The sequence below is a fragment of the Balaenoptera musculus genome, chromosome 6 (genome assembly GCF_009873245.2).
Source record: "Balaenoptera musculus isolate JJ_BM4_2016_0621 chromosome 6, mBalMus1.pri.v3, whole genome shotgun sequence".
Lineage (NCBI taxonomy): Eukaryota > Metazoa > Chordata > Mammalia > Artiodactyla > Balaenopteridae > Balaenoptera > Balaenoptera musculus.
The window spans coordinates 95,308,556-95,323,874 of NC_045790.1; the positions used below are offsets into that span (position 1 = coordinate 95,308,556).

General features: G+C 38.8%; 1 protein-coding gene across 2 annotated transcripts in view; it reads right to left on the reverse strand.

Moving 5' to 3' along the window:
- LOC118897255 (INTS3 and NABP interacting protein) overlaps window positions 1-15,319 on the reverse strand; it is a 32,246-nt gene that overhangs the window by 6,283 nt on the left and 10,644 nt on the right. The window contains exons 3-4 of one of the 2 annotated variants that reach the window (XM_036856292.1): window positions 6,875-7,021; window positions 1,126-1,228 (exon numbers count right to left, since the gene is read on the reverse strand). In XM_036856292.1, the coding sequence (XP_036712187.1) occupies window positions 1,126-1,163 (38 nt within the window). In that variant the 5' untranslated portion in view covers window positions 1,164-1,228; window positions 6,875-7,021. The remainder of the gene's footprint in view (window positions 1-1,125; window positions 1,229-6,874; window positions 7,022-15,319) is intronic. The other variant, XM_036856290.1, reaches the window with a different exon arrangement.

Genomic DNA, 15,319 nt, shown 5'->3' on the forward strand with positions numbered 1-15,319 from the left:
AACCAATTAAAAAAAGAAAACAGACTCATAGAACAAACAGGTGGTCACCAGAGGGGAGCAGGTTGGGGGTGGGCAAAATAGGTGAAGGGGATTAAGAGGCACAAACCTTCAGTGAGAAAATAAAGAAGTCACAGGAATGTAATATACAGCATAAGGAATATGATTCATGATACTGTATTAATTTTGTGTGGAGACAATGGTTCTTAGACATTGTGGTGATCATTTCATAATGTATGCTCATGTCAAATCACTGTGTAGTACACCTGAAGTTAACACAACTCCACTTCAATTAAAAAAAAAGAAAAAAAAAGGAGGGAGCAATCAGTGGTGTCAAATAATGCTAGGAAGTCTAACAAGAAAAGGACTTTGGTCCACCAGATTTAGCCACAAGGAGGTTGCAAGTGACCTAGGCTCAAACCTGTTCTTTGGGTTGGAGGTGGGGAGGCGTGGCAGTCAGATTGTAGTGGGCTGGGGAGTAAATAAGTGAGAAAGCAAAGGTGAGTACGTGCAGACAACTCCTTTAAGAGGTCTGGCTGACTCTGCACACCTAAAAAAATAAATTAGCTCTAGCTTTCACGTGAATCCTTTCCTGTATACCTGAATTCACCAGGGACAGTCCCCTGAAGAAACAGAATGTTTTATACTATATTATACTTTTACTAGAAATCCATCTAACAAGCAAATAAAATAACAGAAACACATAAAAAAAAAAAAGAGAGGGGAAAGTTAGGGTGGTGGCTGAATGGGATAACGGATGTCAGGGAAGAGATTTAAGATGGCAGAAATGGAATACAATAAATATCATTAAGCTACTGCAACTTTACCTATTTTGCATAATGCTTAAAAAGTGGGACATTAACAATAATTTCAGTAACAAAAAAACTATACAAAACTCTTTTCTTTTTTTGAAAGTAGGCTGTAGGGAAATTTTAAGTCTGATTAGAATTAAAATATTTAAAATCTAAGCAATTAAATAATCTAACTTTTCAAGTCTAACTAGGAAATAAAACATAACATGTTAAATTCCAATGTTAAAGAAACAAACCATTGCCAACCAATTTCAGTTATATTGTCCAAGATATTTTTTATATCACTGAATATAAAAACCACATTATTCTTCAATACCTAGCTCCAGGATGATTTGTTGAAGATTGGTTCTGCATTAGTAATTTTCTTTTTTCTTTGTCCAGTTCTGCCAAGATTGCAACTCTATTTTTGTTTTGAAAACCTAAAAAAAGAGAGAGTGTTGGGGACGAGAAAGAGAAATAAAATGTTTTAGAGCTGTTTTATAAACCTAGGCTACCTAGAAACCCAGAAAGCAAAATTCTGTTCTCTAACATGATAACGAACCCACTAGTAAGCAGTTTCCCTAGATGGTTACTATCTCCCTACTGCCTATTTTCCAGCAACTTTAACAGGATAATACGCAGATAAATGCAAAGGATAATACTGACTGAGGACTTTTTTAAGACTTAGTTCTAAAGAATTTTAATCATCAAAGTATGGGTAACAGCATTTGTTTTATAACAAAATCTCTGCAGCCCCAAATGCTACAGGGACCAATCTCTATCCTGCTCTATCTCTGGGAGTGAAGATTTTCTTAGTTCTCAGTTTTAGGCCTCTCTGTGAATGCCTCTTTCAGGAGGGGAAAGCATTAGATACACTCAGGTCAAAACAGTATTTTTCTTAACTGCTTTCATTCAGAGATGACACACAGTCTTTCAAGGAACAAGTCAGAGAACTGCAACTGACTAAAAGCAATTCTGAGAGAGAAATGGAGCATAACTGACAGGGTACAAACAGGTCCCTTATCAAATCCTGAATACTGGGCTCAATTTTGAGCTCCAATTTTAACATAAGATCTAGAGCAGAGGTTCGAAGTCCTGGCCCAGGAGCAGCATCCAACTCTGTTTTTAAAATCTGAATTAAATGCCAACATGTAAACACTGTATACAAAATTCTCAGATTACTTGCTTCTCTTGAAACATCTCAAGGTCTGGCGTAGGGGTCTGGACGCCCCCCTGGCAACAATTAGGTAGAACAAAGAAACAGTTGTCCCCTTTAGCTGGGCACTCTCCAGCTTGTTACAGGCCTTATCAGATTTGTTTATACCTGTAGGCATTTAAGTTTCTGATCCCTAATTTAGAAGAAAACAAATGGAAAGGTTAAAGGATTAGGAAAAAAACTATGGAGGCAAAAAAAGGCCAGGGGCCTAGAATCACTGGGTTAGCATCACTGCGCTGGAAGAAAGCATGAAGAATGAGGAAGGAGGGAACTGTCAAGCAGAGCAGCAGCAAGCACTCCTCAGGGTACTCACATGAGGGATTTTAAGCACTTTATATTGATCGCAAAGGAGAACTGGGCGGTAGGATGCATATTTCCTCCTCTCCTGGGAGAGGAGTCAGGTCAGGGACAGCGCAGGATGTACAAGGAACAGGAGAATTCACTGAGATTCACACTGAGACTGGGCTGAACCAGAAGCAGCTGAGGCTTGCGGCACTTTCCCCTAAACCTGCTCTTAAATCTAGCAGCAGTAAACTGACTCAGGCCAGGCCAGAAATGGGCAAAACCTGTCTCTGCCACAGCCATTTTAGGAATTTATCATCTCCATTTTCCTTCTCTGCCCCCTCATGCTTATGCCATCAACCTGTCATCAAATTCTAGTAATAGCAGACTCCTTTCTGGAACAGATAATTCACACTAACACATTCTGGTACTTCTGAGGAGATGATTTTGCAAGCCTTCCAGGTGATTCTTCATCTATTCTAATCCTAATTCTAATCTTCCTTCCTGCCGACCTCTTAGTTAATCTTCCAGGGAAGAAGCTCTATAAGGCCTTTACAGGCCACATGTCATTACCTGCTCCACCCAACCTCATAGACAGGACTGCCTCAGGAGAAGTCTTCTACCTAAGGAAGGATTTAATACAGAACTCCCAAGAATGTACGATACTTATGCCTGTGAGTGCTAATGCTATGGTAAAGGGTGCCATGTGTAAAAATAATTGAAACTTTGTCGAAATACTGTTAAAGAAACACCATTACCAAAGTAATATAGAATGTCAAGTCCAAACAACCTAATTAGTATGATGTCCTAACATCTTGTAGTTTTTTAAAAAAATAATACCCATAAATTGAAAGAAAAACCACTAATGCAGTGTGTGTACCTGGGCACTGTATAACTTTGCAAACCTGGGAATCAGTTCAGACACTACCATCCTCGTTCCCTGTTCCGCACAGTACTTGTTTTTTATCAAAGCAGTTGCCAAAAACCCACTTCACAAAAATATGACATCGTCGAAAGTAATGTAGCACACTGGTAAGTTAAACTTATTAAATTGCCTATATTTCACAATTTTCTACCTACAGAAACAATAATTTCATATGATTCACTAACTTTAAAAAAAAAATCACATGTCCTTCTTGGCTTGATCAATAACAGCCTCCTTTAAAAAAATTTCATGCATGTTTGACAATCGGAGTACAGGTAGCTATAGTGAACTCCCTGTTACCATGGAAATTAAGTGTGAAAATTAGTAACTATAGACTCTAAATTAATATTAATACACTAGTTTCTTTGTCCACAACCTTTGCCCACTAAGGAGAGCTATGTTATTCTCAATCTGTTTTAGTACTCATGGTGAGCCCGTTCCCCAAATAAACCAATCAGTCAGTATCATATGGATCAGACGGGAAGTACAGAATATGGGTATTACTGATTTTATATAACAGAAACTTCCCTAAAAGTAATGTAATACAAATTAAGGTAAGATAATTATGGAAGGATAAGTATACTGTAATGTGTTATGTAAAGGAATCCAGAAGTGAGTTCTTTGTAAAGTGAAGAATGCTTTCCAGCTTGATGTTGGCCAGGCAACAACTGGAACATTAAAAAGAGAATAATAATTATAACTAAATGGAACAAACTCAATCTATGATAAACCATGAATTCATAAAAAGATACAAAAAAGAAAGTTAGGCAATTCCCTGGCAGGCCAGTGGTTAGGACTCTGCGCTCTCACTGCTAAGGGGCCGGATTCAATCCCTGGTCGGGGCACTAAGATCTCACAAGCTGTGTGGTGCGGCCAAAAAAAAAAAAAAAATTAAAGTGTATAAAAAGATTGTAAAGAAAGGTAAAATAATAGTCATTATGCTAATAATTAGGTTAGTGTTAACATTTAGATGTTTTGTTTCTCCTATTAAGTTTATGTCTGTTTATAAGGCATAGCTGTTTACTTTTTTGTTTAGTTACAGGAGGAAGGGGTAGATATAGGGAACTGTGGATAAGCCAAATAGTCCCAGAAAAAGCAAGTTATATACCAAGAACAGGAGGGTCAGATCAGTGCAGGTCCTCACACACACACATCATTTGAAAGGAAACGCAGTGGTAGATGAGCACCCATGGTCACACACAATGACCAAGCAGAAACCCTGAGCTCTAACTGGATGAATTAGCGGAATATCCTAAAGATAGCTAATGGTACAGACCTGATCCCTGATTTCTTGGGAGATGAAACGTCCATAATTCCTGGCAGGAATGCCACCAGAAAAGGGCAATTCATAATGACAATAGAACAATGGGTTATAAAATACTAATCACATTTAAAAAAAAAAAAAAGAAGAAGAAGAAGAAGAAGAGTATTTCATTCAGGGAGTAACCCCAGGTTGCAAGAAACTAAAAATGTATGAGAAAAGGCATGAGTTAAAAAAAAAAAAAAAAAAATCTCATTAACTTAGCAAGTTTAGTTACAGAAGTGACCAAGTACACACCAATGCAACTTTTAAATCATCTTTAAAGGCATAAGCAAATCTTGTGATTTACCTAAGAATCAAATCCATCAACAAACCCTAAACCTTGACTAATCTGAAATTTTGTTTTGTTTTGGTAGTGGTAAGACAACCATAACCCTAGGAAGGTGTAAAAAAATTACTAAAATCCTGGGAAAGTACAGAAATAAGAATCTGGGAAGATTATTAAAATCCAAGGAAGATTAAAAAAACAAAGTACTACAGAGAGAGTAAATGAATTAATTAAACCCATGGGTTAGTATTTTAAAATAGGTTTAATTTTAAGTATAGTAAGTTTTGCAATCACTATATAAAGTGAAGTATTATAGAAGTCAAATTAATTGTAATTTAAACTGTTATTAAAGATAATTTAACTAAATAATCTTGTAATCAATTCTAAATGCTTAAAACATTCTATTTTGGAACTTAGTTCATAAGTAGGTTTAAAAACTGTGCATTAATTATGAGCAGTGATGAGGATTTTTCTCCATGCACAAAATCCCCTTAGACATTAAAGAACTTGTTAAAATAGTTAAATAAGCGGTCATTAGACAGGGGTAGCTCATAGCCTTCCTTCCCTGGTAAAGGATAATGCCTCTCTCTGTATCTCACTTAATGCCCCAGGCTCCCACCCAGAAGCCTGAGTTTTATCCTTATAATACCTCCTTCTTCCTACCCACATCCAACCAATCACCTAGTCCAACCAATTTTATATCCTCAATGTCTCTAAAATATCTTCCCCTCTCAACGCCTATTCCACAGTCTAACCAGGCAAGGTTATCTCCTGTATAACATTCAAGAACTTAATGTCTACACGTAGGCAGCTGAGAGCCACAAAAACTATTTTACAGGGAAAGGGTATGGTCAGGTCTATTAGGCTTTTACTTTGAGCTTGTCTTATGCCCTGAAACCTATGCTTCCCTCTTGAGCATTCAAAAATAATCTAGTACTAATTTACATGTCAGTTTTGTACAAAACATTTACTGTATTATAGAAATATATAAAAGTCAAGAGATAGCAGTTAGGTAATAATAATAGCTTATTTCAAATTTGAAACGTAAGGCAAAAAACTAGGCAGTCAATTGGGTTATGTGAAGTAGTTCAGTGTAATTTTCTAGAGCAAGATTCTCCCACCTTCAGAGTTTGTAATACAAACTTACTCTAAGGCATCAATATATAAAATTTAACTTTTATTCTAATCACTACATGAATTGTTTTTTTAAACACAAACTGTCTCTCGCCATAATTCAACATTTTACTTTTGCATTATTTTACATGTATCTTAAAGTTACATGTAACTTTTACATTCTTAAAAGCATGAGAGTGTTAAAATATATTATCTCATGTACAGTAGGAATTACTTAATATTCCTTTATAACTAAACTTTTTCCTAATAAAATTATCTTAGAATAAAGCAGCACACTCCAAAAGTTCCACTTAGAACTATAGCTCTATCTCCATTCACAATCATATATATTCTTATTTCCATATTCATTTATAGAAACATTTAACTCCCACACATTTCCGTGTCACTAAAAATATTCTGGAGTAACTAGCATTACAGCAAATTGCATTTAAAACCTAACAGCTGATATTCACTTTGCATGAATAGTTTCTATGACACTTAAACAAGGACTAATAGGAATTCTTTTTATTGAAAAAAATCTAAAACTAAAGAATGAAAATTATTGTTTGATTAGTGGGGTTATGGACAATCTACTTTCCAATTACAGTTGTTATATTGCTTTCATAACAATTTTTTAAAAGATATTTTAAAATACTCAAATCCTTTCAAATGATTATCTTACAAGCTATATACTCTTCACTGTCATCCTAAAACAGCTGTTTAGGGGGAGTTCCCTGGTGGATTAGTGGTTAGGATTCCGGGCTTCCACCGCCATGCCCAGGTGCAATCCCTGATTGGGTAACTGAGATCCCACAAGCCGTGTGGCACGGCAAAAAAAAAAAAAAAAAAAAAGACAGCTGTTCAGTATTGGAGGAAAGTCACTGTGGCACTATTAGTTTAACATGTTTTAAGTTATTTATTGATTCAACATATATTTATTGTGTATCCATGACATACATACAGGCACTAAGGTGGAGTCTAAGGATGCAATGATGAGCCACAACTTGATTTGATGCTAGTTCTCATGGTTCTTAAACATTCCCGTGAAGATAGAGATTATCAAATAATTACACAAATGAATGTATAATTAGAGTCTAAGATGAGTAGTCTGAAATAAAGAAATAACATTCTATAAGCATTAAAAACAATCACTGTAGGAATCAAGGTTTTTTTTTTTTTTACACCTTTATTGGAGTATAATTGCTTCATACTGTTGTGTTAGTTTCTGCTGTATAACAAAGTGAATCAGCTATATGTATACATATATCCCAATATCCCCTCCCTCCCACCCTCCCTATCCCACCCCCCTAGGTCATCACAAAGCATCGAGCTGATCAGCCTGTGCTATGCAGCAGCTTCCCACTAGCTATCCAATTTACACTTGCAAGTGTATATATGTTAATGCTATTCTCTCTCTTCAACCCAGCCTCCCCTTCCCCACCCCATCCTCAAGTCCGATCTCTACATCTGTGTCTTTATTCCTGCCCTGCCACTAGGTTCATCAGTACCATTTTTCTATATTCCATATATATGTGTTAGCATACGGTATTTGTTTTTCTCTTTCTTACTTCACTCTGTATGACAGACTCTAGGTCCATCCACCTCACTATAAATAACTCAGTTTTGTTCCTTTTTATGGCTGAGTAATATTCCACTGTATATATGTGCCACATCTTCTTTATCCATTCATCTGTCAATGGACATGTAGGTTTCTTCCACGTCCTGGCTATTGTGAATAGTGCTGCAATGAACATTGTGGTACATGACTTATTTTGAATTATGGTTTTCTCAGGGTATATGCCCAGTAGTGGGATTGCTGGGTCATATGGTAGTTCTATTTTTAGTTTTTTAAGGAACCTCCATACTGTTCTCCCCAGTGGCTGTATCAATTTACATCCCCACCAACAGGAATCAATGTTGAATCAACTTGACCTAGACTGGGAGTACGGGGAGCAGTGTCAGAGAAGTCTCCCACAAGAAGTAATGCTGGAGCTGAAATGTTAGATTAATTAGGTTAATTAGGGGTGGGGGACAAAATAACACTTCCCCCTTTAGAAAGATCACTGTAGCTACAAGGTTGAGAATACACTAGACAAGAGAAAAAGAGACTATTACAGTAGAACAAGGTGGAGATGACAGAAGTTGTTAGTGGCCAGGGAAATGGAGAGAGATGAACAGACCCAAGAGCTTTTTAGGAAGTTAAATCAACAGGACAGTGATAGAATAAATAAGAAGTCAAGAATGAGGAAGAAGGTGTCATGGATGGTTCTGAGGTTTTTGGCTCATATAGTTAAATGGTATATTATTTGTACTGTTGCTGTAACAAATTACCACAAACTTAATGGCTTAAAACAACACAAATCTATTGTCTTACAGTTCTATAGGTCAGTAGTCTCACTGGGCTAAAATCAAGTGCTGCATTCCTTTCTGGAGGCTCTAGGAGAGAATCTGTTTCCTTCCCTTTTCCATCTTATAGATGTGCCTGAGTTCCCTGGCTTGTGGTCCCCTTTCTCCAACTTAAAAGCCAACAACATTGCATGTCTCTGACCCTTCTGTGGTCATTTCTCTCTGACCACAGCCAGGAAAAAGTTCTTTGCTTTTAAAGACTCATGTGGGAGGGGGACCTTCAAGATGGTGGAGGAGTAAGACGTGGAGATCACCTTCCTCCCCACAAATACATCAAAAATACATCTACACGTGGAACAACTCCTACAGAACACCTACTGAACCCTGGCAAAAGAACTCCGACTTCCCAAAAGGCAAGAAACTCCCCACGTACCTGGGTAGGGCAAAAGAAAAAAGAAAAAACAGAGACAAAAAAATAGGGATGGGACCTGCACCTCTGGGAGGGAGCTGTGAAGGAGGAAAAGTTTCCAAACACTAGGAAGACCCTTCACGGGCAGAAATGGGGGGTGGCGGGGGAGAAGCTTCGGAGCCACGGAGGAGAGCACAGCAACAGGGGCGCGGAGGGCAAAGCGGAGAGATACCCCCACAGAGGATTGGTGCCGACCAGCACTCACCAGCCCGAGAGGCTTGTCTGCTCACCCGCCAGGGCGGGTGGGGACTGGGAGCTGAGGCTCAGGCTTCGGTCAGATCCCCAGGGAGAGGACGGGTTGGCTGCGTGAACACAGCCTGAAGGGGGCTAGTGTGCCACAGCTGGCTGGAAGGGAGTCCGGGAAAAAGTCTGGAACTGCCTAAGAGGCAAGAGACTACTGTTTCGGGGTGCACGAGGAGAGGGGGTTCAGAGCACTGCCTAAACGAGCTCCAGAGACGCGCGCGAGCCGCGGCTATCAGCGCGGACCCCAGAGACGGTCATGAGACGCTAAGGCTGCTGCTGCAGCCACCAAGAAGCCTGTGTGCGAGCACATATCCCTATCCGCACCTCCCCTCCCGGGAGCCTGTACAGCCTGCCACTGCCAGGGTCCCATGATCCAGGGACAACTTCCCCAGGAGAACACACTGCACGCCTCAGGCTGTTGCAACGATGTGCCAGCCTCTGCTGCTGCAGGCTCGCCCCGCATTCCGTACCCCTCCCTCCCCCCCCGGCCTGAGTGAGCCAGAGCCCCCTGATCAGCCGCTCCTTTAAGCCCCTCCTGTCTGAGCAAAGAACAGATGCCAGAGGGTGACCTACATGCCCTCTGTACATGCAGAGGTGGGGCCAAATCCAAAGCTGAACCCCAGGAGCTGTGAGAACAAAGAAGAGAAAGGGAAATCTCTCCCAGCAGCCTCAGGCGCAGCGGATTAAATCTCCACAATCAACTTGATGTACCCTGCATCTGTGGAATACCTAAATAGGCAAGGAATCATCCCAAAATTCATGTGGTGGACTTTGGGAGCAACTGTAGACTTGGGGTTTGCTTTCTGCATCTAATTTGTTTCTGGTTTTATGTTTATCTTAGTTTAGTATTTAGAGCTTATTATCATTGGTAGATTTGTTTATTGATTTGGTTGCTCTCTTCCTTTTTTTTCTTTTTATATATATATTTTTCCTTTTTCTCTTTTTGTGAGTGTGTATGTGTAATGCTTCTTTGTGTGATTTTGTCTTATAGGTTTGCTTTTACCATTTGTCCTAGGGCTCTCTCTATCCGCTTTTGGTTCTTTTAAGTATAGCTTTTAGTGCTTGTTATCACTGGTGGATTTATTGCTTTGGCTGCTCTCTTTTTTTTTTTTTTTAGTTTTTTATATTTTAAGAATTATTTTTATGTTTTATTTTAGTAACTTTATTTATTTTATTATTATTTTTTCTTTCTTTCTATTTTTTTCTCCCTTTTCTTCTGAGCTGTGTGGCTGACTGGGTCTTGTAGCTCTGGCCGGGTGTCAGGCCTGAGCCTCTGAGGTGGGAGAGCGAGTTCAGGACACTGGGCCACCAGAGACCTCCCGGCCCACGTAATATCAATTGGTGAGAGCTCTCCCAGAGATCTCCATCTCAATGCTAAGACCCAGATCCACTCAACGACCAGCAAGCTCTAGTGCTGGACATCCCATGCCAAACAACTAGCAAGACAGGAACACGACCCCACCCATTAGCAGAGAGGCTGCCTAAAATCATAATAAGGTCACAGACACCCCAAAATACACCACCGGACGTGGTTCTGCCCACCAGAAAGACAAGATCCAGCCTCATCCACCAGAACACAGGCACTAGTTCCCTCCACCAGGAAGCCTACACAACCCACGGAACCAACCTCACCCACTGGGGTCAGACACCAAAAACAATGGGAACTACGAACCTGCAACCTGAGAAAAGGAGACCCCAAACAAAGTAAGTTAAACAAAATGAGAAGACAGAGAAATACACAGCAGATGAAGGAGCAAGGTAAAAACCCACCAGACCAAAGAAATGAAGAGGAAATAGGCAATCTACCTGAAAAAGAATTCAGGGTATTGATAGTAAAGTTGATCCAAAATCTTGGAAATAGAATGGAGAAAATACAAGAAATGTTTAACAAAGACCCAGAAGAACTAAAGAGCAAACAAACAATGATGAACAACACAATAAGTGAAATTAAAAATTCTCTACAGGAAATCAATAGCAGAATAACTGAGGCAGAAGAATGGATAAGTGACCTGGAAAATAAAATAGTGGGAAAAAAATGCTGCAGAGCAGAATAAAGAAAAAAGAATGAAAAGAATTGAGGACAGTCTCAGAGACCTCTGGGACAACATTAAACGGACCAACATTCGAATTATAGGGGTCCCAGAAGAAGAAAAGAAAAAGAAAGGGACGGAGAAAATATTGGAAGAGATTATAGTTGAAAACTTCCCTAATATGGGAAAGGAAATAGTCAAGTCCAGGAAGCACAGAGAGTCCCGTACAGGATAAATGGAGAAGCATGCCAAAACACATATTAATCAAAGAGTCAAAAATTAAATACAAAGAAAAAATATTAAAAGCAGCAATGGAAAAGCAACAAATAACATACAAGGGAATACCCATAAGGTTAACAGCTGATCTTTCAGCAGAAAGTCTGCAAGCCAGAAGGGTGTGGCAGGACATATTTAAAGTGATGAAAGGGGGGCTTCCCTGGTGGCGCAGTGGTTGAGAATCTGCCTGCCAATGCAGGGGACACGGGTTCGAGCCCTGGTCTGGGAAGATCCCACATGCCGCGGAGCAACTAGGCCCATGAGCCACAACTACTGAGCCTGCGCGTCTGGAGCCTGTGCTCCGCAACAAGAGAGGCCGCAATAGTGAGAGGCCAGTGCACTGCGATGAAGAGTGGCCCCCACTTGCCGCAACTAGAGGAAGCCCTAGCACAGAAACGAAGACCCAACACAGCCAGAAATAAATATTAAAAATAAATAAATAAATTTAAAAAATTAAAAATTAAAAAAAATGAAGTGATGAAAGGGAAAAACTTACAACCAAGATTACTCTACCGAGCAAGGATCTCATTCAAATTCAACGGAGAAATTAAAACCTTCACAGACAAGCAAAAGCTAAGAGAATTCAACACCACCAAACCAGCTTTACAACAAATGCTAAAGGAACTTCTCTAGGCAGGAAACACAAGAGAAGGAAAAGACCTACAATAATAAACCCAAAACAATTAAGAAAATGGTAACAGGTACATACATATCAATAACTACCTCAAATGTAAATGGATTAAACGCTCCAACCAAAAGACACAGACTGGCTGAATGTATACAAAAACAAGACCCGTATATATGCTGTCTACAAGAGACCCACTTCAGACCTAGGGACACATACAGACTGAAAGTGAGGGGATGGAAAAAGTTATTCCATGCAGATGGAAATCAAAAGAAAGCTGGAGTAGCAATTCTCATATCAGACAAAATAGACTTTAAAATAAAACTATTACAAGAGACACTGAAGGACACTACATAATGATCAAGGGATCAATCCAAGAAGAAGATATAACAATTGTAAATATTTATGCACCCAACACAGGAGCACCTCAATGCATAAGGTAAATGCTAACAGCCATAAAAGGGGAAATAGACAGTAACACAATCATAGTAGGGGACTTTAACACCCTACTTTCACCAATGGACAGATCATCCAAAATGAAAATAAATAAGGAAACACAAGTTTTAAATGATACATTAAACAAGATGGACTTAATTGATATTTATATTATTTTGGACATTCCATCCAAAAACAACAGAATACACTTTCTTCTCAAGTGCTCATGGAACATTCTCCAGGATAGATCATATCTTGGGTCACAGATCAAGCCTTGGTAAATTTAAGAAAACTGAAATTGTATCAAGTATCTTTTCTGACCACAACACTATGAGACTAGATATCAATGACAGGAAAAAAATCTGTAAAAAATACAAACACGTGGAGGCTAAACAACACACTACTAAATAGCCAAGATCACTGAAGAAATCAAAGAGGAAATCAAAAAATACCTAGAAACAAATGACAATGAATACACGACGACCCAAAACCTATGGGATGCAGCAAAAGCAGTTCTAAGAGGGAAGTTTATAGCAATACAATCCTACCTCAAGAAACAAGAAAAATCTCAAATAAACAATCTAACCTTACACCTAAAGCAATTAGAGAAAAAAGAATTAAAAAAACCCCAAAGTTAGCAGAAGTAAAGAAATCATAAAGACCAGATCAGAAATAAATGAAAAAGAAATGAAGCAAAGATCAATAAAAAAATAGCAAAGATCAATAAATAGCAAAATAGCAAAGATCAATAAAACTAAAAGCTGGTTCTTTGAGAAGATAAACAAAAATAATAAACCATTAGCCAGACTCATCAGGAAGAAAAGGGAGAAGACTCAAATCAGTAGAATTAGAAATGAAAAAGGAGAAGTAACAACTGACACTGCAGAAATACAAAGGATCATGAGAGATTATTACAAGCAACTATATGCCAATAAAATGGACAACCTGGAAGAAATGGACAAATTCTTAGAAAAGCACAACCTCCCAAGACTGGACCAGGAAGAAATAGAAAATATAAACAGACCAGTCACAAGCACTGAAATTGAAATTGTGATTAAAAATCTTCCAACAGGGACTTCCCTGGTGGCGCAGTGATTAAGAATCAGCCTGGCAATGCAGGAGACACGGGTTCGATCCCTGGTCCAGGAAGATCTCACATGCCACGGAGCAACTAAGCCTGTGCACCACAACTACTGAGCCTGTGCTCTAGAGCCCACAAGCCGCAACTACTGAGTCCACATGCCTAGAGCCCTGCTCCGCAACAAGAAAAGCCACCACAATGAGAAGCCCACGCACCGCAATGAACAGTAGCCCCCGCTTGCCACAACTAGAAAAAGCCCACATGCCACAGCGAAGACCCAATGCAGCCAAAAATAATAAATTGGAAAAAAAAAATCTTCCAACAAACAAAAGCCCAGGACTAGAGGGCTTCCCAGGCGAATTCTATCAAACATTTAGGGAAGAGCTAACACCTGTCCTTCTCAAACTCTTCCAAAATATAGCAGAGGGAGGAACACTCCCAAACTCATTCTATGAGGCCACCATCACCCTGATACCAAAACCAGCAAAGATGTCACAAAATAAGACAACTACAGGCCAATATCACTGATAAACATAGATGCAAAAATCCTCAACAAACTACTAGCAAACAGAATCCAACAGCACATTAAAAGGATTATACACCATGATCAAGTGAGGTTTATCCCAGGAATGCAAGGATTCTTCAATATACGCAAATCAATCATTGTGATAAACCATATTAACAAATTGAAGGATAAAAAACATATGATCATCTCAATAGATGCAGAGAAAGCTTTCAACAAAATTCAACACCCATTTACGATAAAAACCCTCCAAAACCTCAACATAATAAAGGCCATATATGACAAACCCACAGCCAACATCATTCTCAATGGTGAAAAACTGAAACCATTTCCACTAAGATCAGGAACAAGACAACGTTGCCCACTCTCACCACTATTATTCAACATAGTTTTGGAAGTTTTAGCCATAGCAATCAGAGAAGAAAAAGAAATAAAAGGAATACAAATTGGAAAAGATGAAGTAAAACTGTCACTGTTTGCAGATGACATGATACTATACATAGAGAATCCTAAACATGTTACCAGAAAACTACTAGAGCTAATCAATGAATTTGGTAAAGTAGCAGGATACAAAATTAATGCACAGAAATCTCTTGCATTCCTATACACTAATGATGAAAAATCTGAAAGAGAAATTAAGGAAACAATCCCATTTACCACTGCAACAAAAAGAATAAAATACTTAGGAATAAACCTACCTAAGGAGACAAAAGACCTGTATGCAGAAAACTACAAGACACTGATGAAAGAAATTAAAGATGATACAAACAGATGGAGAGATATACCACGTTCTTGGATTGGAAGAATCAACACTGTGAAAATGACTATACTACCCAAAGCAATCTACAGATTCAGTGCATTCCCTATCAAACTACCAATGGCATTTTTCACAGAACTAGAACAAAAAATTTTACAATTTGTATGGAAACACAAAAGACCCTGAATAGCCAAAGTAATCTTGAGAAAGAAAAACAGAGCTGGAGGCATCAGGCTCCCTTACTTCAGACTATACTACAAAGCTACAGTAATCAAGACAGTATGGTACTGGCACAAAAACAGAAATATAGATCAATGGAACAGGATAGAAAGCCCAGAGATAAACCCATGCACATATGGTCGCCTTATCTTTTTTAAAGGAGGCAAGAATATACAATGGAGAAACGACAGCCTCTTCAATAAGTGGTGCTAGGAAAACTGTATAGCTACATGTAAAAGAATGAAATTAGAACACTCCCTAACACCACACACAAAAATAAACTCAGAATGGATTAAAGACCTAAATGTAAGGCCAGACATTATCAAACTCTTAGAGGAAAACAGGCAGAACACTCTATGACATAAATCACAGCAAGATCCTATTTGACCCATCTCCTAGAGA